Raw genomic sequence first — 24,966 nt, 5'->3', positions numbered from 1 at the left:
ACTTATCATAATAAAGCCATGTACCAAGTTTCAGTTAAATATGTTAAAGGGTATGGGGAAAAGCCTGAAAAACCACAGGTGGGATGAACAGACGGACGGAGAGACAGAGAAAACCTATAGTCCCCTCCGGTGAAACCGGTAGGAGACTAACAAGGGAAGCTTGTGATGGGAAAGCATTACCGATCAGGAAAGAGAGCAAAAAAATAAATGATAAATACAACTTGGCCTCTTTCGTCCTCATCATCATTATCTGTCCCATGACTGAGCAGATCATTGAAGGGTCATAACGTTTCCAAGGGCAAGTGGACTTCACATGACTCCTCTCTGGGTGAGGTTGGAGCAGGAATTAGTAATTTGTCTAGGGTGCCGGTGATAGCTCACCGACTTTTCCTTTTAGGACACGGTGGGATCCTTATCGTCCACTGACTAATGGTAGCAGATGGGACACTCGACTCGACATCGGGTGCATCTGGGGGATGGTGCAATCGGCGCTACAACACCGACTGCAAAGCACCGATCTCACAGTTCATGGTCATGTCAAGAATCGATCCCAGACAAGACAGCTCAGAGGCAGGTGTGCCACCTCTAAACCATCCTGTTGGATCAAAGGTAGCTTCAGTAATGAAAATAATAAAGAGTTGAGAGCAGGATAAGGATCAAGAGAGAATAAAATGAGAAATTGGGCGGTTGGACAAAAAGTAATACTCTGATGAGTATCGGAGTTAAAGTGATACTCTTAAGGGTTCATCTGAAGAAGAAGAAAAAAGTAATGAGAACATTACCATTAAAGAAGGGGAGAAAATAAAGCTGGGAGGGGACCAAGCGTGACGAAGGGAAGAGCAATAACTCACAGCTGTTAACAATAATTTGATTTGCATTCACTTAATCAACAAAATTGACTTTTCTCGTCTCGCTTTTCTTCGACTCTTTCGATCACCGCTCCCTGCACTCCCTGACAGCTCCTAACTCCACCCATTCGACTGCGGCTCAGCCATGCTGGCCAACCGTCCGTCACAGTCTTCTTTATGTCTTCTTCGCCAATTATTTCCCGTCGCCGTTCCTTCACACAATGTCATTCCACCCTCGAACTCCTCCTCTTTCAGCCTCAATTGCATTTACATCAGATATTCGTTTTCCACCCATTATGTTAAAATCTTCCATCATTCCTTTTTTTCCACTGATGCTCATGTTTCGAAGAGGCTGTATGACTTTTTTCTCTCGCCATCTCCGTATTTGTGCTTCTTTGGATCCTATTTGTCTGTGCTGTATAATTCTTCACGTACCATGACTATTTACATTTTCTTATTCACACTCTTATCCATTGTATGAAACAATGCCTCTCTGTGGTGTATTTAAAAGGATCGGTGTTCCAACGTGAACTTGTGAAAATCCACATGACTGTTGTACACTTCCCCTTTTGGGAGATGGCCCATGGTATTGCCCTGGAGATCTCCCCCATCTCATTTCCCCTCACACTCACTCAACTCCACCTTTGCAATTCTCTTCATAAAACATGAGGCAAAATGAGTAAGTGGAATGACGCTTGGCATTTACGAAGGACGTGGGTGATGGGAAAGGGTTAGCCTTGCCTTGACAGAGCAGCAATTTTTTTTAGTGATCCAATCTCCCAGAACAACAGCATAAATAACCGTCTACACCGCACCTGTCTCATCCCCCCACCCCCACCTACCCAATCCCCCATTCTCTTTTTTGTCATTTCAAAGCTTACAGCTTCAAACGATACAGGATATATACTACATGGCCAAAAGTATGTGGATACCAGCTCGTCCAACATCTCATTCCAAAATCATGGGCAATAATATGGAGTTTGTCCCCCTGTGCTGCTACCACAGCCTCCACTCTTCTGGGAAGGCTTTCGACTCGATGTTGGAACATTGCTGCGGGGATTTGCTTCCATTCAGCCACAAGAGCATTGGTGAGGTCAGGCACTGATGTTGGGCGATTATGTCTGGCTCGCAGTCGGCGTTCCAATTCATCCCAAAGGTGTTCGATGGGGTTGAGGTCAGGGCTCTGTGAAGGCCAGTCAAGTTCTTCCATACCGATCTCGACAAGCCATTTCTGTATGGACCTCACTTTGTGCACGGGGGCATTGTCATGCTGAAACAGGAAAGGGCCTTCCCCAAACTGTTGCCACAATGTTTGAAGCACAGACTAGTCTAGAATGTCATTGTATGCTGCAGTGTTAAGATTTCCCTTCACTGGAACGAAGGGGCCGAGCCTGAACCATGAAAAACAGCCCCAGACCATTACTCCTCCTCCACCAAACTTTACAGTTGACACTATGCATTCGGGCAAGTAGCATTCTCCTGGCATCCTCCAACCCCAGATTTGTCCATCAGACTGCCAGATGCTGAAGCGTGATTCATTACTCCAGAGAATGCGTTTCCACTAATCCAGAGTGCAATGGCGGTGAGCTTTACATCACTCCAGCTGACACTTTGCATTGCACATGGTGATCTGAGGCTGTATGCGGCTGCTCGGCCATGGAAACCCATTTCATGAAGCTCTCGGCGGACAGTTTGTGCTGACGTTGCTTCCAGAGGCAGTTTGGAAGTTGGTAGTGAGTGCTGCAACCGATGACAGACGATTTTTTTGTGCTCCACGCTTCAGCGCTCGGCGATCCCGTTCTGTGAGCTTGTGTGGCCTACCACTTTGCGGCTGAGCTGTTGTTGCTCCTAAACGTTTCCACTTCACAGTAACAGCACTTACAGTTGACCGGGGCAGTTCTAGCAGGGCAGAAATTTGATGAACTGACTTGTTGGAAAGGTGGCATCCTATGAAAGAACAAGCTGATTAGATTTTGGTGTGTGACAAGGACACGTTCAAAGTCACCGAGTTCTTCAGTACGGCCAATTCTACTGCCTACGTTTGTCTATGGAGATTGCATGGCTGTGTGCTTGATTTTATACACCTGTCAGCAATGGGTGTGGTTAAAATAGCCGAATCCACTAATTAGAAGGGGTGTCCACATACTTTTGGCCACGTAGTGGATCTGGCCCGACAACAGCAACAGCATCCAGTACCTCACCAGCCCACATAGACCATGCCCAAAGCCAACGAACCAAAGAGACATAACATAAAGAATAAGAAGCTCATCAGACGTACAAACAGCATCATGAACCCGAATCCTCATTATGTGCTATTTCACCAGCTTCCCCTCCTCCCTGTGCCACGAGGCATGCCTACAACCTCGCAAGCACCAAAGTCATCAGCTGCCAAATGCCTAAACCTGGTAACACTTTCTACGAGGTACTTTCTCATCAGACGGGTTGTGAACGCATTGGTAATACTGACAAATGAGGTGCCCAAAATGAAACCGACATAGCATGGGCATCCTTTACGACCTCGACGTGACTGACAAGCATGTGGCATACATATCATCACTCCAATTAGCCAATGTAGGCAATGTGCCCAATGTGGATATCGACCCGATGCGGATGCCAAAATGCACAAACAAAATGACTATCGGGATTATTCATTTTACCAGAGGGGCGATTCGGTTGTTTCATTATACGATCGATTTATTATCATTACAATTCATGCTCGTAAGCAAATACAAATGAACAGGTGAATCTTAGCAAACAAATTGGTTACAGTTTTCAATCAATGCTAATTTGCAACATGTGCTTCAATGAAGTTAGAATGGCTTCTGTGATCAATTTGTTCTTTCAGAAATCAGCAACGATCCTCCCTTACACAGAAACATGAATGAGCAATCCATCGTACGAGGAACCGACGTACCGTGGTATAATTATTCAACTTATACTCACGTATGATCAGTTAACCAGTTTAGATGTACAAATAGGAACAAACGTCTGGATGTGTAATGTACTTCACAGTGGAGTCATTCCAATGTCACTAATCTAAGGGCTGTAGGTCTTTCATGATGTGTATAGTCAAGTCTGCAGGTAGTGCAGTTGATGATCCGAGTTTTAGGATATGCACTGTTCTTCGTCAGCCAGATTGGTTTCGACCTACTTGCACTGTTTTAGTATATCATCATAATCCTCCATCTTCACATTGTCAAGTGATAAAATGGGTAAAAGCGATTTTTATGGCATCGCAAATAAGTTGGTAAATTACAAATTGTAGTATCCAATGAGACCACGTGACACTGCCTGATTATTATTATTATTATTATTATTATTATTATTATTATTATTGATATTACTTCCACCACCGAAGGTGGACGGACATTAGGTTTTCAACCCTGTCTGTCTGTTTATCAATCCGTCTGTGAGCACGATATCTCAAAAAGTTGTGAATGGAGTCGGACTTAATTTGGTGGACAGGTTATGTGTGACAATAATTAATTGATTAGATTTTAGTGATGATCCGAATCCAGATCTGGATATGAAAATTTCTTCAATTTCCTAAGTGATTGTTCACTGTTGAGAGATGAGGCCAAAAACGATATACAGCATGATATCTCAAAAAGTTGTGGACGATTTATGACAAAACTTGGTGGAGGAGTTGGGTCGGTGAAACGAACAAGCCGATTAGATTTTGGTGTGTGACAAGGACGAACGGTCTGGATACAGATTCAGCCTATCAGTGGGAAACAAAACGTAAACTGTTCAGCTTGGCAGAGGTACGCGCTCTACCGAGTGCAGTTCCAGTTCTGAAAACGAATCGGCCTCTCATGGAGTGTTATAGTTCATGACTAGATAGTAATTATGCATATGCATGGGAATTAGACCGGATTTAGTTGTTTTGAATGATTCCGATAAAGAAGTCATGATGGTAGTAGGTGGTTCCCATCATGGAGGGTCAGGGGGGGAAAGGAAGAACAAAAAAACAAGATTGTTTTTCCAAATGGTCAATCGCCTCTTGGAAAAAGCACTGAGATCCTCGAGTTCTTGCGTCACCTTGTTGTAAATACCTGGACTTGTTGATCTCCACCAAGCCATTTTTGATCTTGTACAGCATGTTGAGCCAGTTGGCCTTCCTTCCTGTCCTCCAAGCTTCTCCATCTGAGGTCTCTCGGCATTTACTACATACATCCTGGTGTCCCTATCATGATAGTTACCAGTGAAGAATCTAGCGGCCTTTCTCTGTGGACTTATCCTCATTGCTGTATATCCTTCTGGAGATGTGAATCCCATGCTGCTCATGTGTATAACAATTCAGATCTGACCATGGTGTTCGAAGCAGCTGCCTTTTCCTAGGACTGCAGTCATCTAAATTCCTTTTGAGAAAGCCGAGAGTTCTGTTAGCCTTGTTGGCGACTATGTCAAAGTGTTTGAACCATGTCATGTTGGCTGTGAAAGTTACACCAAGGTATTTACAGTTTTCAGTGTTCTAAAGAGTCTGGTTGAGCAGAGAGTATTCTGTTCAATGTTTCTGCTTGGTTCCTGCTTAACTGTATGATTCTAATGAAAGTGCATTTCCATTTCCATGGATTAAATTCCATCCACCACCTTTTCTCACACTGCTCAAGCAATGACAGGTCATCTTGGAGTTGTCTGTGGTCCTCCTTATTCGCTATTTTCATGAATAGGAGGCAACCATCTGCAAAAACAAAACTTGGTGAGTGAGGCACGAATACTGTCTGAGAGGTCATTTATGAAGATGAGGAAGAGCAGAGATCCAAGCACTGTACCTTGGGGGACTCTCAATACCACATCAGCCGAAAAGGAACATACACCCTTACAGTAAGTATTAGCAAGCACCAAATTAAATATCTTAGTTTTCCTTTAAAAAGGCCTTAATCTACATGAATGTGTTGTTCCATACTCAATGGTAGTGCAGTGCATTTTATACAATAAGTGGGAGTAGGGCACTTTGGTGAAAGCCTTGCTGGAATCCAATAGAATGGTGTCAACTTGATCTCCTCAAGCTATATTGTGAGCAATCTCATGGATTGTGATGATTAGCTGTGTCTCACAAGAACGTTTACTTCGGAAACCGAGTTGATCATCAGAGAACGTCAAACCGCTACGATTGACTACATGCTCCAGAATATTACATGTAATCAAAGTCAGTGCCACAGTGCGGTAGTTTACAGCCAGGAGTATTCCTTAATATAGGAACAATACATGCTTTTTTCGTCTTCTGGCAATTCACCTCGAGCAAGAGACAGCTGGAAAAGGGTTGACAGTGACAGTGCAAGTTCGTCAGCCACTATGAGGATGACAACTGGTTTCAAGTCTGGACTGCTGGCTTTATCTGCCTTCAGGTTCTTCAATAATTTGGTGACTCCATTGGTATCCAATGTGATATTCTCGATCAGTGAGTAAGGGCTTGGGCCCTTGTCCGAGATTCTGTTCACATCTTCTACCATGAATGCAGACTGGAACTGTTCATTGAGTAGCTCTGCTTTGCTCAAGCTTTCCTTTCTGAGGAGACCATCTGAGGTTCTACAGTAACGTGATTCCAAATGACTCTTGCCTCTTGCTTTTGATAAAGGCCGAGAATCTCACCATTAACTTCTGCGATTCTGCCATTTTGTGTGAAGTGCTGGTGTTGCAGCCTTGTCATTTATTCTGTTCTATCGATGGAGTGCAACATTTTAGTATTGTGAGTAATTTGATATTCAATGCTGTAATGAATATCGACATGTGAAGCCAGCTCTTGTCATGACCTAGGTGTTTGATCATTCCTCCATACCCTCCATGCCATTGATCTTCACATTTCTTAAGTATTGGAGTGCAACTTGGAACTTGCGAATAGCACAACCTCATGTGGCAGTTCGGAATAAGAATGAGACGTTTTGTATTTAAGGCGTTTTGGAATAAAATGAGTTCATGCTACAGCCACAAATCAATATATTCTGCTGTGCCTTAATTATTAATTATCATTAATTAATTAAGTGACATTCAATTCAACATTGTTCTTTGTTAATAATTATAATGTAACAGGAGCTTGTCAGAAGTCATTTCACCTGATTGTCAACATCGCTGAACGTGGTTATGCTGCTGAATCCTGGGTAAACTGCAAAGCAATGTATACTCCTAAGCGTGGGTAAATCGCTAAGCGTGGTAAACTGCTAAGCAGGTACAATGTATACTGCTAAGAGTGGGGACACTGCAAAGCATGGGTACAATGTTAAACATGGATAAACTGCAAAGAGCGGGAACACTGTTAAACAGATGTAAACTCTGAAATGCGGGTGAACTGTGAAACGCGGGTGAACTGTGAAACGCGGTTGAACTGTGAAACGCGGGTGAACAGCTCAATGCAGGTACACTGGTAAATGCAGATAAAATGTCACACGTGGGTACACTGATAAATATGGTACACTGCGAAATGCAGGTAAATTGCTCAGTGTGGATAAACCGTAAAAACGCGGGTAAGCTGATAAACGTGGGTAAACTGTTAAATGTGAGGAAACTGTGAAACACAGGTAAACTGCCAAATGCAGATAAACAACTAAGCACAGGTACAGTTAAATGTAGGTACACTGCCAAGCATGGGTACACTATGAAATGTCGGTGCACTGCTAAATGCCGGTGCACTGTTAAACATGGGTTTTCATCAATGATCACTCTGACTCTCTGGAAAATCCTCTTTATCCCTTTGCTGATGACGCCACCCTCTGTCGTACCATCTGTCATCCCTCAGACTGGCGAGCAGCAGCTTCTTCGCTCTCTATAGATCTGGATAAAATCACAAACTGGTCCAACACGTGGAACATGTCTTTCATCCCTGACAAATCTCACACTCTTACGATGCCTCTCCAAAAGGACCGTTTAGAGTTTAGACCCCCCACCCCATCTGCTTTCTCAACAATTCTCTTGAAGAAGTCTTTTCATTCAAGCTTCTTGGTCTCACGATCTGCCATGATCTTTCCTGGGAAAGCCACATTTCCAACCTGGCCTGCAAAGCCAGTCGCCGACTGGGAATCCTCCGTCGTGCAAAGTCCTTCATTGGCCCACCTGAGCTCCTGACCACATACAAACATTTCGTCCGCAGCCTGATGGAGTAATGCTCTCCCCTCTGGGCTGGTGCTCCTGCCTCCCACCTTTCTCGGCTTCACACTGTGGAAACCAAGTCATTTAGGATCATTGGTATCTCCCACGGTGAGGCCGAGTCTTTGGGCCTCTCACTCTCTCACCATAGGCAGAACGGTGGTCTTTCTGTCTTCTACCGTATCCTCTCCGGTCTCGCCCCCTCCCCCCCCTTTGCTCTCTCTGCGATTTGTCCCCACCACATTTCCACAGGGCGCTCAAGGTCTGCCAACAACCCCCTTCTGGTAAAACTACCAAAATCAAGGTGATTATAAGCAACATCTCAAACCCCTCATATCCTTCTGATCATCCTCTCGAGCAACATGTTTGTTTTTAAGATTCCACTTTTGCGAGTATTGTCATGTTGTCATCACCTCACTGTCAGTAGGTTGTGGACACGTCTTCAAACTACATTTTTTGTATAAAATAAGTCATCCTACTGTTCAAGTTTATTCCGTCCTTCCCTTACCAGACAATTATTGAATGGTTTCACACCCTACTTTTCCCTCTCATATTTGTCTCTCACCACTGTTGCTCTTCAGACTGTTAGAATCACAAGCTGGTCAAAAACTTGGAATATGTATTTCAATCCTGGAAAATCTCTCTTTCTCTCCCTCTCTTTCTCTCCATCTCTCGAAGGACAGCCTGGCAAACCCTCACATCAACTTTCTTAACAATCCTCTAGAAATCCAGTCACTCAAACTTTTGGGCCTGATCATCAGCCATGAAACCGAAGTTGACCTCCAAAGCCAGTTAAGTCACCTCCTGGCCATCCTCCATCATGCAGTCTTTGCTTGGCATGCCTGAATTATTACCCACCTAAAATACCTTATCTGCAACTTGTTGGAGTACTGCTCTCTCCTCTGGGCTGTTGCCCCTGTCTCACACCTTGCTCAGCTTGACCCCATGGAAACCAAGGCTTTCAAAATCAATGGAATCTCTGGCAATGAAGCTGAATCAATGGGTCTACCACTTTTACAGTGCAGGCAGGTCCGTGGTCTCTGTCTTACACCACCTCCTTTCTGGTCTTGCACCCTCTGCCCATTTTGGTGCTCTGCCCACCCAACCACCCCCCCTCCCCAACCCCACGTTTCTGCAGTTTGCCAGTTACCCCCTTCTGGTGATGCTCCCAAAATCCAGACCAACTCCTCACCTGCACTCATTCGTTCCTATTTTTCTCACCTGCGGAACCAACTTCCTCAGGCTGATCAACCTAATTCTTTCCTTCAGAGCTTAGCACCATCTCTCAGCACCACAGCTGCTTTGCACCATCTCAGCACCCCCCCCCCCACACCCCTCATGATCTTTTCTTCCCTCATTAACCCTCCCCAAGCCCACCTCTTTCTGTGTTATTTTCTTTGTTATGTTCTGGTCCATTCTGTATTTTAGCTCCTCCATGAGGCTCAACTCTGTATAAAATAATATACAGTGCCTTCAGAAATTATTCACACCCCATGACTTTTTCATTTTCCACATTTTGTTGTGTTACAGCCTGAACTTAAAATGGATTAAAATGAGTTGTTTTTTTTTGTCACCCACCGATCTACATAAAATACCCAATAATGACAAAGTGAAAACATGTTTTTAGAAATTTTTACAAACTAAGTAAAAATTAGAAGCTGAAATGTTGTGCATCAACAACTATTCAACCCCAGGAGTCAATGCTTTGGAGAAGCACCTATTGGAGTGATTACAGTTTGGAGTCTTCTTGTGTATATCTGTATCAGCTTTGCACATCTGGATTTGGGGAGTTTCTCTCATTCTTCCTTGCAGATTTGCTCAATCCTTGTCAAGTTGGATGGGGAGCATCGATGAACAGCAATCTTGAAGTCTTTCCACAGATTCTCAATGGGATTCACGTCTTGGCTTTGGCTGGGCCACTTGAGGACTTTCACGTTCTTGTTCTGAAGCCATTCCAGTGTTGCTTTGGCTGTATGTTTTGGGTCATTGTCCTGTTTGAAGGTAAACCTTCACTGCAGTCTAAGGTCTTTTGCACTCAGAAGAAGGTTCTCCTCAAGGATTTGCCTGAATTTAGCTCCATTCATTGTTTCCTCTATCCTTACCAGTCTTCCAGTCCCTGCTGCTGAAAAGCATCCCCATAGCATGATGCTACAATCACCAGGCTTGATGGTAGGGATGGTGTTACATGGATGATGAGCTGTGCTCGGTTTCCGCCAGATGTAGCGGTTTGCACTCAGGTCGAAGTATTCAATTTTCTTCTCATCAGACCACAGAATCTTTTGTCTCATGCTCTCAGTGTCTTTTGCAAACTCAGGGCATGCCGTCATGTGCCTTTTTCTCAAGAGTGGCTTCCGTCTCGCCACTCTCCCAGAAAGTCTAGATGTGTGAAGTGCTGCAGAGACTCTTTTACAGCCAGCAGTTTCTCCCATCTCAGGCCAAGGAACTCTGTCGTTCTGTCAGAGTGGTCATTGGGTTCTTGGTCACCTCCCTGACCAAGGTTCTTCTTTCCGGTTGCTCAGTTTGGTCGGACGGCCAGCTCTATGAAGAGTCTGGGTAGTTCCATATTCTTTTCATTTCCTAATGATGTAACTCAATGTGCTCCTGGGAACTTTCAACACTCTAGTAATTGTTTTATACCCTTCCCCAAAACTACAGTATGCCTCCTCAGAATTTTATCTGAGTTCTATGGACAGTTCATGAGACTACATGTTAGAGTTCCTGCTCTGACATGCATTGTCAATTGTGGGACCTCATATAGAAAGGTGTGTTTCTTACTGAATCATGTCCAATTGTTTGAATTAGCCACAGGTGGACTCCAATCAAGTTCTGGAGACCTCTCAAGGATGATCAAAGGAAATTGGATGCACCTGAGCTCAATTTGGAGGTCATAGCAAAGGGATTTCAGATTTTCATTTTTGATTAATTTGTAAAAGTTTCAAAAAAAAAATTCCACTTTGACACTATGGGGTATTATGCTGAGATCGGTGACAAAAAAAAATGCATCTCATGTTCATTAATTTTAAATTCAACCTGTAACACAACAGAATGTGAAAACCCCAATCATGTGAATACTTTTTGAAGGCACTGTATACAACAGAAGAATAAGACAATGAAATACATTAATTACAAATTGGATTAACATGATTGGACACAAATCAACATAGTAGTCCTTGGAACTTGAAACTGGGATCCCAGGTTTATGAGCTTCATGCTCAGATGGGAACAGTAACCAGGCCGACTCATTTGAAGTTTCCATAGGATAACTTAGTTCGTGATTCTGTTGTAATGTCATCTCTTCCAATTCCTTTTCTTACCTCCATGGCTGTCTCCTATTATCTTTGTTAATTTTGTAAAATTTCACGTTTGCCTTCTCTATCATCTTCATTTTGTCATTCTTTCCTTCTGTCTGTCTTTATTCTACACAAGATCGAGGTGCACAGAACATAATCTTTAAAGTCTTTGGACAATTTCCCTCCCAAACGAACCTGTTTGAAGAAGTAGTGCAGAGAAACAAATGGTCCTTTGCTCTTCAGGTCTGGCCGGTAACTCAGAATTATTTCCTGGGAAGAGCAGGGAAGACACAGAAAAAAAAACATTGGCCAACTGGAAGAAGACATAACAGAAATTATTATCAGTTCTTTCAATAATTTTCATCAACATTACCAATTCTCCACTGACATTGGGGTTAGGGTTCCATTAACAGTAAAAATTCCCCCCACCACCAAATCACAATAATTATTTTTCCTCTTAAATCCTCACATAAGATTCCAGCATAGTCCCAAATTTAAGGTTCTCCCCCTTTTTCCCAGGTAAAAACAGCCCGCCGAGGATTTTTTTTTAATTTCATGTTTACATTATATGTATTATTAATATTTCATGTTGAAATAGCAGAGGAGCTCCTTGTGAACCAACAGCCATCCATATCTGGTGCCCAACTGTGTCTGCAGACATCCTCCAACAGTTGGGTTATCTTTTTCAAGGAGGTTAGTGGCAGGATTTGCACTCCAGCCACCGTAAAACACTTCATTGCACAAAACACATAAATAAAGCAAATAAAGCGAATACATCTGAAAACCCACCCTGTGGGAGTACCTCCTGTGCAGCTGCCCTTCACAGGGCAGCTCACCGGACAACGGGATTGGGGCAAAGCAATCGGGACTCCCGTTCTTTGATAGGAGAAAAAGCATGGGTAACCTTCCTGGGTCAGGTTGTGGTGGTGTATGACAGGGTGGTGCTGAGGTGTCGTCCACCACACGGTGTCTCCTCGGGTTAAGCTGAGACAGTCCCTTTGGGTGGGTGCCTGGAATGTCCTTAATCTAAGAGAATGGCCTGCCTCTGCCATCATCAGAGCTCCAGCATTTGAACATCAGTATTGCAGCACTCTGAGGTTCGGAGACTGGATAGTGGTGAGATCATGGCGGGTGGTTACACCGACTACTGGTCTGGTTGCTCTGATGGTTAACACGCCCAAGTAGTTGCTGTAGCTGTGTCCAATTAGCTGACTCCCATGGTAATTGAGGGAACACTGGTTAACGAGCGTATGGGACTGAGGATTCATCACTCTTTGGGTGTCATTTCCTTGGTCTCTATATATGCTCTGACTGAGGCAAGCGATCTCGCTGTGAAGGAGATATTCTATGTCATGCTGAAGTCTGTGGTTGATCTGTGCCCCAAGCGAGATACTCTTCTCGTTTTGGGGGATTTCAATGCTTTGACTGGCACTGATAAGGATGGTTATGAGGCACGTGCTGGTCCCCATGGGTCTGGAGCTGTGAAACGAATAGCACTAAGCTCCTTGACTTTGCAAGAAGTCATGAACTTGGGGTGGCTGCTTCAGTGCCCCACAGCCCCATCACTGGACTTCTAATTCTAACAATGGTGGTGTGGCAAAGGAGAATGACCCAGTGCTTGTTGATGGTTGCTGGAGGATACTCCAGAACTGTAGCGTCTACCAGAGTGCTCAGTTCCTCAACACCGACCATAGCCTAGTTGGAGCAACTCTGAAGTTGCAGCTCAAATCTGGAAGAATGGTACCATCCCAGCCGAGGCTGAATGTTTTGACACACTCAAGAATGAGAGGGTGGCTGAAGAGTTTGCGAACAAGCTGAGTGGGGATTTGGGGGGGGGGGGTCTGGATGTTTCAGGGGATCAAGAATTATGCAGTGCCATCAAGCCTATCATCCTTGATGCTGCCAGTGGTTGTCTTGGAATCCACTGTCAGGCGAAGAAGAACTTTGTCACCCAAGGGACTCTGGATACCATTGACCAGATTTGTAGGGCCAGGCTTGATGGCAGAGCTGAGCTGTTCAGGGAGCTGAAGTGTAAAACTGGACGTTCACTGAGGGTGGACAAGGAGGCCTATGTGCAAGGAATCTGTGAACAGGTAGAGCATCACCTGTGGTCAAGTGATTCTCACCCGGTTTGCAGAGGAATTCGTGCATTGCGTTCCTCCATGTCTGTCTTTGGTTTAATGCAGTTAGAGCAGAGGGTGGTGAGTTCTTGATAGAAGAGTCTGAAATGAAGGCCCGCTGGGCCAGTTACTTTGAGCGGCTGTACCAGGCTGACCCACCAGCAGTTAGGGTGGATGTCAGGGGTGTTTCTAACCCTATTGCTGACCCTCCAATCAACCGTGGTCCACCTTCCTTTGTGGAAACAATGGCTGCAGTGAACCAGTTGAAAGGGTGTAAAGCTCCTGGGATCTGTGGCATCCATGCTGAACTTCAAGGCTGGTGGAAATGCTGTACTTATGTCATTGCATGCAGTTCTGTGCTTTGTTTGGAGCACAGGCATCATCCCAACTGACTAGAAGAGGGGCCTTGTTGTCCCTCTCTGGAAAGGGAAGGGTGGAAACTTTGGAAAATGGATTACACATTATAACTGGGCTGATTTGAACTCCACCAATAGTCCTGATGGAATGATTGAAATTTTACAGAGTTCCCTTATGATGCAACACAAACGATGCTTTCATGAGATGGTGATTAAGCGAAAACCTCGGGGCAAACAATGGTTAAACGACAATCTGCACCGTTTAATACTACAACAGGACTCTGCACATGACATTGGTGATTTTGATTGATACCATCAACTTAGGAACATAGTTCAGTGTTTTATCAAAAAAGCCGAGTCAGGTTACTTTCAGGACAAAATTGAACAAAACATCAGAGCCTGGAAAGTGGCACAGACAGATTTGATTATTGACGGGAATGAAGAAGCAGTTGTACAATTTTGCTTTTGCTGATCAATCTCCTCATCAGCTATCCAATAATCTTCACATTTTTCCTGCATCTGTACTATGTTACCTCCGCTTGAACCCGCAACTATTACAGCATATCTACCAGCATCTGCGCCTCCATGAACAATCCAGCAGCACGAGGTTTACTTTCATCTTAGACCTCTCAATGCATCCAAGGCACTGCATCCCAGTGATGTACCTACTCATCTTCTCAAAGAGTTTGCACTGGAAATCCCAGGCCCTGTTTCAAAGATATTTAACAAATGCATGCAGAATGGTTACTTCCCTGCTAAATGGAAGTGGGCTTCAGTATGTGCGATTCCTAAGATTCCACGTGTTACTGAATTTGATCAGCTTCACCACATCTCAATTACGTTCGTTTTAGGGCCCTGTCACACCTTGACGTTTTAGCCAGCAATGGCAACGTATAAAAATGTATGTAAAACGTTGGCGAACGCTGAAATTTTGATGTTTTTTTTTTATTTTACGTTTTTGGCGTATTCATAACATGTTGGTCGTTTACATAACATATTAGTAACAGGCACAGAACGTTTTGCTGTGTTATACATAACCTTTACCAATGAATGCTTACCTTGTGGTTGGCGTTCAAAACCGATGACAAACGATAGTTTAACTTACCGTTTGCGTGCTATACGTATCGCTGGTGAACTCGTGGCGTAGCCAGTTAAGAACTTGCCGGATGCCGATTGAAATCAAAATTGCCTGAGAATTTGAAGTGTCAACATCGCAGTCACACCTTGACGATTTTGCCAGCGTATGCCATTCGATGAAAAATGTGTTTACAACGCTAGGCACACGTCAAATACGCTATAGGTAAGTTGTGTATACGTTTAGAGTATGCTGGAAATCATTGAAGTATGCTGGCATATTACCTAGTCCGTTTGATACGTCGTGAAATTTCAAGCATGCTGAAAATTTTAAGACTTACTCGACGTAAGGCTAACACGTTTCGCATGCGTTGGCATCTGTTCCTAGCACGTTCTGCGATCGTTTAAACACGGCGAACACACGTCACTTGTAGGTTACTCATAAGTCGAAGCACGTCAAGGTAATGGCCAACACACTTGAAACCAAATTTCTAACCGATGAGTAACGTGCTTTGAACAAATGAGTAGCGTCAGCTTAGCCTATGTTTAACGTGCTTGGAAACTATGAGTAACGTGCATTGAAACTATGTATAACTGGCCTTGAACCTATGACTAGTGTGCTATGAACGTAAGAGTAACGTGCGTTTAACCTCTGAGTAGCATGTTTTGAACCGAAGTAAAACGTGCTTCTAACCTTTGAGTAACATGCTATGAACCTATTTGTAAAACGCACATTGTCGCACGTTGACTAATTTAATTGACGTCTTCCGGACAACCATAAAACTTACTGAAAGTGTTTCTAACTTACATCTGGCGTATTGGCAGCATTTAGGGGAATTGGTCTATACAAATGGGCTTCACAATAAAAACCCATCATTTTTCCAGACTCCATGGTGAGTCGATGTGAACGCCCGTAGTATCAATAGTAGCAGTACTATTACTAGTAGTAGGTGTGCATGACAGTAATAATAGTAGTAGTAGTAGTAGTAGTAGTAGTAGTAGTAGTAGTAGTAGTAGTAGTAGTAGTAGTAGTAGTAGTAGTAGCATTGGTAGTAGCTGTATGTCTATGTCAGTAATAGTATGTGAGTGATGTGGAGGCTGTGGGGGATGATGGATCCTTGCGTCCACGAATAGGAGAATACTTTGCACCATTGTTCGATGTTCTATAAGGGCTAATTCTTTTTCCTCATTCCAAAGATGAAATATTTCCTTGTTTTACTATTGAAATTATCAAAAAAGACTTTGAACACAGAACGCGTCGACAACTTATACACAAGTTATACCAACGATTGCTTATCGTGTTTTAGGCGTCGACAACCTATGCCCAACGATAGTCTAGCGTATGCATAACGTGGGAGCGCATCGTTTACGATTCCGTGACCTTTGCTATCCATTGACTGCCACTAAACTATTTTAATAAACGACTGTCGCTCGGCTATTGTTTTTTGACGCTGGTGCAAGGCAATTCAAACCGTTTCCATTGAACGAGTTAACTTGCTGTCACTCGCCTATTGTTTTTGGATGCTGGTGCTCGGCATTTGAAATCGTTTCCATTCAACGAGTTAAAATCGCTTCCACTGGACTATTGAAATGATTTAATAATAATGCTTGCTTATCCTTGGACCCACTCTAGCTAGCAGCTCGTCGAACATCGCTGGGGACATTCGCAGGAAGTTGTTGAAAGATGCATGGTCCTTGTTCCAGAGTTCCACCATGAGCTGGTCAAAAATGCCGTAATGGCGTCGCCTCCCGATCCATGGTCTCACCCAGTTCCTTCTTCTCCGTTCACGTCTTCTTCTCCCGGCTCTATTGGCACGCAACTGGTGCAGTGTCAACTCGATGAGGTCATTTGATGTTCGAGGACAGGTAGGTATTGTCATCTCAGTGTTGCTGTATCCTCCATCTCTCAGAATGACATGGACATGTACTCACCACGAAGTCTAAAAAAAAGATGGGGTCTTCCTGCGAAGGCCCTTTTTATATACCAATTCCCCTAATTGCTGCGAATACGTCATTCTACGTCAGCTGTTTGTTAGAAACGCGTTCAGTAAGTTCTGTGGTCGTCTTGAAGACATCAAATACGTCTACATACTTATTTGTTCATAGGACATGCTTTACAAATAATTCCCAAGCACGTTGCTCATAGATTATAAATAAGTCACGGGTTCCCTAAACATTACTTTGATGTGTTTCGATGGATGAGAAACTTTCTAGTAGCGCGTTGCGAGCTGTGAACAACGTTCGTGTAGCGTGCTTACAAAACGTTACCTATAGTTTATGAATAAGTTTCGGGTACGCAAATGTTGCCTCAATGTGTTTCCACATATGAGTAAGATATAAATAACGTGTGTCAACGATCGCATAATGTGCCTAAACCTTATGGCCAGCGTAGCGGAACGTGCGAGCCAAACGCCGAGTGCGTCGTAAAATTTTAAGCATACGAAAATTTGAGAAAAACCACAAAGTTCAACGGTTAAAGCCAGCATATAACGACTTCTGGCAGTGTTTTTCAGCGTGCTCTTAACGTATACAAAACCTACCCATAACGTATGAGACGTGTGCCAGCGTATTAGGTAAAATTTTCATAAATCGGCATATGTTGGCTAAATCGTCAAGGTGTGACAGCCCCTTTAGCTAGGGTGTTTGAAAGTTTTCTTGCTGACTGGCTGATTGTCGATTTTAAACCTCACATTGATCCTGCACAGTGTGGAAACATGAAAGGAAGCTCTATCAACCACTATTTAGTCTACATGTTTGATGTTATACATTGAAATCTTGACCGACGAGATCATTATGCAACATTGCAGTCGACTTTTCTAAGGCCTCTGACCTCGTCAACCACTCCAAGGTCATCGGAAAGCTCATTCAGCTTGGGGTTGATGCTTCCATTCTTCCTAGCGTGTTTAGTTTCCTTTCCAATCATTCCCAAGTGGTTCGTTATCAAACACAGACATCGAACACCTTGTGTCTTTCATACGGAGTTCCACAAGGGATGAAACTATGACCAATTTTGTTCCTTGTTCTGGAAATTATGCACATGTAACAACAGGATACTGTTAGAAAAATGTGGACGACTTGAGCATGGTCAAAGTGCTGCACAGAACCCAACAAAGTTTGATGCAAGACCATGTTGAGGCAGATGGTGATTGGTGTTGCCTTAATGACGTGAGGCCGAAGCAAGAGAAATGTAAAATCATGCAAATAACTTTCCTTCAGAATGTCCTACCCCAATTAAAAGTCATTGTTAACATCCCTCTGAAAAGAGTTCAATCGTTCACTCTCCTTGGTGTTATAATCAAATCTAATCTGAAGTGGAATAGTCAGGTCCAGCAAATGGTATATCGTGCTGCACGATGACTCTACGTTCTTTGTATAGTACTTTGAAGAAATTTGGTGTGAGTGCCCCTGATCTTGTTGAAATATCCAAAGCGTTCATCCGCCCATTACTAGAGTTCAGTGTGTCTGTGTGGGCTTCTGGCATCACAAGGGCTCAGTGATGCGATTGAATGACTCCAGAAGCGTGTGCTCCATTTTATTGTGTCCCCATCTATTCAGTCCTACGCGCAACTTAGTCATTTTGATATGCAATTGTTAAGTGAATGCAGGAATGACCTCTTGCATTTTGGACATGGTCTTCTAAAGTCTAATCATCACCGTGGCATTCTTCCTTCCACCAATCAATGTGTGTCTTGATATAATATGCAACTCATAAATGCTCAACATCTCAACTTACCTCAGTGTAAGACAAAAAGGTACAAAAATTAGACAATTCCTTTTTTGAACAAAATGCAAAAATCTGTTATGTCAGTGTATCCATCAATTACATGTAAAAAATTTGTTTGAATTGTGTTTTAATTTACCTTGTGATCTTAGAGCTTTTATATTTGTTTTAATATGATTTTCCTTTCTATTTTGATGTCAACCTTGTCCCTCTCAGTCTTATAACTCTCTTTGTCAAAATGTTTTGATTAATAAACTGAAATAAATTAATGAATGAAAAAAGGGTGATTGCCAGGACTGCAACAACTACTGAGGGGTGACGCTGCTGTCAGTGCCGGGCAAGGTCTTTGCTCGGATAATTATTGATAGGGTTTGCCACCATCTGCTTAAGCACCAACGTCCAGAGCAGTCGGGCTTTACACCAAAGACGTCAACGATTGACCGTGTACTTGCTCTTCGGGTCCTCACCGAACGCAGGTGAGAACTTCAACAGGGGCCGCTCGTAGCCTATGTTGATCTCCGCAAAGCATTTGATTCAGTGAATCAGGATGCTTTATGGAGGATTCTTGGTTTTCGTGGGGTGCCACCAAAACTGATAAATCTTCATTTCTGATCGATACTCTGATACTGAGAGTGCTGTGAGGTGTGGTGGTTGCATCTCTGACTTATTTCCAGTTTTTACTGGTGTTTATCAGGGGTGTGTACCGGCCCCCACATTTTTCAGTGCTTGTGTGGACTGGATTCTGGGGAGGATGTCGGAGAGCTCAAGCTGCAGTGCATAGTTTAGGAACATCAAATCTCTGACCTGGATTTCGCAGACAATGCAGTCACCTTTGTGGAGACGCTGGATATCCTTCTGGGAGGATATCCTGGGGAATCATGGATTAATTGGATCATGGGGTGTGGCTCTGTCGGTACCTATTCAGGAGGACGAAAGTCCGAGTCTTTAAGTCCTTGGTGCTTCCAGTCTTGCTCTATGGATGTGAGACTTGGACTCTGACCAAGGATCTGAGATGGAGACTTGACTTCTTTGGTACCAGGTCTCTTCAGAGAATCCTTAGCTATCACTGTTCAGACTTTGCATCCAATGAGCATTTGGTGAAACTCAAATGAGATTTGTTACCTGTGTAGTCCATGAGCCTCAGCTGTGGCAGTATGGACATGTGGCTCGTTTTCCTGAAACTGATCCTGCTCACCAGATTCTCTCAGTGAGGGAGTCTCGTGGTTGGAGGAGGCCAACAGGCCGACCACGTGCCTTGTGATTGCAGCAGGTTAATTGGCATCTCAAAAAGATGGGGATGGGTTAGGCGTCTGCCTGTGGGATGGCCAGATGGTGGCCTCTGGAGTAATGGCGGAAAGTGGACGCAGCGACGTGCTGCTCCGGCACATGCTCCCATACCTGACCTGACCTTTACATTACATACACACTTTGAACGCTAGAGTTCTCACTACAATTTATAGTCATCGATATACATGACAAATATTTTTATCCACCACCCCTACCCCCTTTTTTAAAGTATTTTTTTTTTCTTACCTTCATCACCAAAGGTCAAAGGAGGTTATGTTTTCACCCCTGTGTGTTTGTTTGTTTGTCTGTTTTGTGTGCAGAATATCTCAAAAAGTTGTGGATGGATTTGGATGAAATTTGGTGGACAGGTTGGGTGTGTGACATAGACAAACTGATTAGATTTTAGTAAAGATCCAGATCCGGATACGAGAATTTTTTAGTGATTCTTCACCAATGAAAGATAGGACCAAAATCGATATGTGGCACGATATCTCAAAAAGTTGTGGAAGGATTCGGACGCAACTTGGTAGACACTGGTGTGTGACCAGGAATAATTGATTCAATTTTGGTGAACATCCGAATCTGGATATGAGAATTATTTAATTTTTAAAGTGATTCTTCACCATTGAGAGATGGGGCCAAACACGATATATAGCATGATATTTCAAAAATGTATTGGCCCCAATATGTTCTCGTGGATCAGACATTACATGGCGGAGGTATGTGCAATACTGAGTGCCCTTCTACTTAAAGACGTGAAACAGAGGGTATAGTTGGGAGGGATAGGATGGAGGGTGGAGGGAAAAGTGGGGAAAATAAAAACTGATGGTAAAAGCAGAAAATACAAATAAACATGATCGTGCGCATCGACGGGAAGACGGGTAGGCCTCAGGGAAACCTGATAAGACAAGACCGCCGAAAACTCGCCAAATAGCACAAGTTTTGAAAAATGTCATACGTTTCATTGTTATAAGTGTCGTGTTGCACAGATCGGTAAATTGCGACATAAACTGCTTGATGTAATGAGCTAATTTTGATTGTAGATGGCAGTATTGAATTTAAAACAGCCTGGTGAGATTTGTGAAGATGCTGGATCGTTCTCAGATAAAACTTCCAGTGCGGATGAGAATCACAGCGACTGGAAGGTACGAGATTGTTCAATGATACTACATACACTTGCCTGAGGGAGGTGTAGAGAGACGGGTGACACGTGATAAGATGTGTGTATCCATCGTCCCCGTGCTCAATTTAACTCTGATGAGTGAACGAGTTGTTAATGAACAGAGTGGTTGTTCACGTGTGGAGCCGATTATAGTCAGGTTGATGAAACCTCAATAATATTGTGTATTGGGAAAGAATTCCTTTGAACTCTTGAATCATCCTGGATGGGGCAGCGTGCGAGAGAGTTCCCATCGTGTGCTGCCTTTTTGGCTTCTGGTTGGATCATTGGTTAGGGGCATGGCTATGCCCCTATTACCAGTATACTGGTGCTCATTTCACTGACCTCAGAAGGATGACAGGCTGAATAAACCCCCCTGGTGTTAATTCAGTGGCCAACAGGGCTCGAACTCAGGACCCGAGGATCCCAAGCCACTACCATAACCACTAAACCAACACCAGGCACGTGTGAGTTGAGCCAGCAGAACAGAGACACTGGGCAAAAATGACTCAATGTGAGAATCGGAGTTGGGCATTGTGTGATGGTGAACTTCCTCATTTGACTTTGTATCTGTTTATTTTAAATACAAGTTTCAAAAACGTTACGCTGTTGATGTGGTCACTGTTATGTCACTCAGAAGTCACAGACCCCTTCTGACAAAGATCCATTTGATTGGTAGCTGACCTGTACGTTCGTTCATAACCTTGGATTGCAGTAGCTAGAGGACGAGCTGGGTTCGGCACCACGAAAAACATGTACACCAAAGGGTAGGAAACTCCAAAGGTGCGTATACCCACAACACCAGGATACGCCTTCAGACCCCAGAGAGCGAGGTGGCCAAGGAGCGCCCGATAAAGGATACAATTAAATAAGGCTGTTAATTATCTTTAAAAGGGATGATTTAATTAACACAGACAAGCAATTTTCAGTCATGCCCTTTCTCGGAGTCCCCTTAATATGAATGCAAAGTTTCAGGTTGCTAAGTTTCATGGCTTTGGAGTTAAGGAGCACACGCACGCACGCACGCACGCGCACACGCACACGCACGTTTCAATACATTTGAATTCGTGTACTAGATAAGCAAAATGATATCTATATTTTCCTTTGTGTAGCCCCCACTTATTGAGTGGTCTTCAGCTTTATGAAGGGTGATATTCCATTAAAAAAGAATAACAATAATAATAATAAAAGATGTTCAGCCATATGTTGGATACACTTATGTTTGGTTTGAAGGCATTCAATGACACTAAAATTAGGGGATATTGACGAGAGGAGGAGGAGATTGGGACCATACTCTGTGCAGAGCATTGGTGCTGTTTTAAGCAGTTTCCTTGGCTATTGGGCACAATCCTGGACGGGTCGCCACTCCGACACAGGATACCAGCATGCTGGCACTCATTTTGCCGACCTCGGAAGGATGACAGGCAGAGTTAACCGCACCTGGTATTAATTCAACAGCTGGGCAGGATTTGAACTCAGGACACGAGGATCCAAGCACGCCATGCTAACCATAAAGCCAACACCAGGCATATATAGAGGAGAGAAAGAGAACAAAGAGGGATATATAAGATGCTGCACGAGGGAGGGAGAAAGCAACAAGGTTTTTTTTTAATCTTTGTTTGCTTGTATGTTTTCAGCACATGTGAAGGATTACATTCAAAATCATGTTTTCAGTGGCAAAGTACTCAAGTTAAAAGAAATGAAGAGTTGAAAAAAAAAAATCCCTTCAATTGTGGCTCATATGCATTTTAATGAATTCCTCTTTTGTTCTTTATAAATTTCTTCTTTCCTGTCATGGTTCGATTGCAAAGAAAAGCTTTCCCTATCCATAGCTTCTCAAGGGGCTGGCAGAGGAACTCAAGGGGCTGTACCAAGAGGTACACATGCTCATCTCTTAGCGGAAAGCATGGTTTTGAATCCTGTCACAACTATAAACTGTCATCGCAGTGCTTCACAGGTGGAGTGATTCATCAACGTGTGCGTCGTAGCTTAAATGGATGTGAAGCCGGGTGTCCCATCTGATAGCATAAGTTGGTGGATGTTGAAGATCCCACAGTATCCTTCACCAAGAGAAGCAAGTTATCACTGGCATCCTGAACAAATTACAAATTCCTGCACTGACAAACTGGTGGAAAGGCAGTAGCAAACCACCCAGTATCAATCTTGCCAATAAACTGCTTTGGCAGCCAATGACCCTGCCTGCACGCAGAGCACATGACCAAGCAATCAGTCTGCTGAAGCTCTTTCCGTTTTTTTTTCACTTATCATTGTTATATTTTCTAATTATCCACCCTCTTGATGGTGTGTCAATCTGGCATGAAGCCTGGTGTTGGCTTAGCGGCTCGGGCGGCAGGTTGAGGTCCCCGAGTTCGAGACCGGTTGGCTGCTGATAAGCTTTGTGTTGCTACCAGGGTGCTGATAACCTGGTGTTGGCTGTTGAATGGGGTTGACTGAGCCTGTCATCCTTCCGAGGTCAGCTAAATGAGTACCAGTGTACTGGTAGAGGGGCACAGCATCAGCAACACAGCCGCACTTCATAACCAGAGTTGGTGTCAAAGCCACCTAATGCTCGCCTGATTATACATTTATCGTTTTTAAAAGACTAGTCTCATAATATTTTTTAAAGCATTGCAGTGAAGTCTGATCCAAATAATTTTAAAGCAATATATGCATTTGTATATTGTAATCAGTAAAAAATAGTGTGGTAGATAAAAACAGAAAGGAAAAAAATGAAAACATGAACATGACAAAATCTTCTGATGTTGCATGTATTCCCGATGACGCGTTCAGGCCAAATCAAGTTGTTGTCGTCAGTCTCCAGTCTATGTTTAGATTCACATTAGGTTTCAAAACTGGTTTTGACTCTTCGTGAATTAAAAACTCACTGTAAAAGTCCTCTTCCTGGAGAAAGTCAATTAATTTTCCTGACTCATCGCAGAGAGGTTATTCTTCTTACTTGGATCGACGTCGTTATTTATCTATATGGTATTTATATTTACGTTTATTACCTTGCATTGTTAACCGAAACTTGAAAAACGTAGAATGAGCGAGGTAAACCACAGCTGAGCTAGAAAAAGTTCAATCCACACTCCAAGTGTCTTCCCTGATCGCCGTAGCTGTTTGTGTGTTTCCCTGCTTTCTTCAGTGATGAGTTTGCGACCTCAGAATATATTTAGAGAGATATTGATTTGGTAAGAGTACGGTATAAAGAAACAAGAGGTCCACACGAGGAATTCAAAACTCACAGTGGGGCAAACTTTCTCGCTGCAAAAAGTCTACAAAGGCTTTCAGAGGTAGGAAATGCCAATGGCATGGATGGTCAGGGTGTTTCTACTGTTCAGCTTAGACTCAAAGCAAGATCGATCACTTTTTGTGGCTAATTTTCGGACGTTTTTGCACTTGGTTTTTTCGTGCAACATTTGCGGCTTATGTGTGTTTAAATTCCAGATTTTTTAAAATTTAGGGGATGCAGCTTAAATAACGATGCGCTCAATGGTCCGAATTTTATGGTACTTGCCTTGCCATGAGAAATGCATCTAAAAGAAAAAGTAACATGTAGTGTTGGGAGTTAGAGTGCGGACAAGAACGGATGGAAAACAGCATCCTGGTTACCATGGCAACCACTTTAGATGACGAACGTATGTCATGACACACCGTCTCCACAGTCTGTACCTATGTACCAAATATGAAACGTGAAAGTTGAAAACTTTGGGAGTGAGAGTGGGGACAGGAACGGATGGAAACAGCATCCTGGTTGCCATGGCAACCACTTTAGATTACGAACGTATGTCACGACACACCGTCTCCACAGTCTGTACCTATGTACCAAATATGAAACGTGAAAGTTGAAAACTTTGGGAGTTCGAGTGCGGACAGGAACGGATGGAAAACGGCATCCTGGTTGCCATGACAACCAATTTAGATGACGAACGTATGTCGCAACACACCGTCTCCACAGTCTGTACCTATGTACCAAATATGAAACGTGAGTTGAAAACTTTGGGAGTTAGAGTGCGGACAAGAACGGA

General features: G+C 43.4%; 1 protein-coding gene across 5 annotated transcripts in view; it reads right to left on the bottom strand.

Moving 5' to 3' along the window:
* The window catches only part of PARG (poly(ADP-ribose) glycohydrolase), a 183,125-nt gene that overhangs the window by 106,544 nt on the left and 51,615 nt on the right, over positions 1 to 24,966 (bottom strand). For all 5 annotated transcript variants that reach the window (XM_085849416.1, XM_085849420.1, XM_085849417.1 and 2 more), the window contains one exon: positions 11,417 to 11,491. In XM_085849416.1, the coding sequence (XP_085705542.1) occupies positions 11,417 to 11,491 (75 nt within the window). The remainder of the gene's footprint in view (positions 1 to 11,416; positions 11,492 to 24,966) is intronic.

This window comes from Eptatretus burgeri, chromosome 12 (assembly GCF_056783735.1).
Source record: "Eptatretus burgeri isolate ZD-2024b chromosome 12, Ebu_testis_v1, whole genome shotgun sequence".
NCBI lineage: Eukaryota > Metazoa > Chordata > Myxini > Myxiniformes > Myxinidae > Eptatretus > Eptatretus burgeri.
The sequence above is the reverse complement of the archived record's forward strand: the minus strand, read 5'-3'. Positions and strand labels throughout refer to the sequence as shown.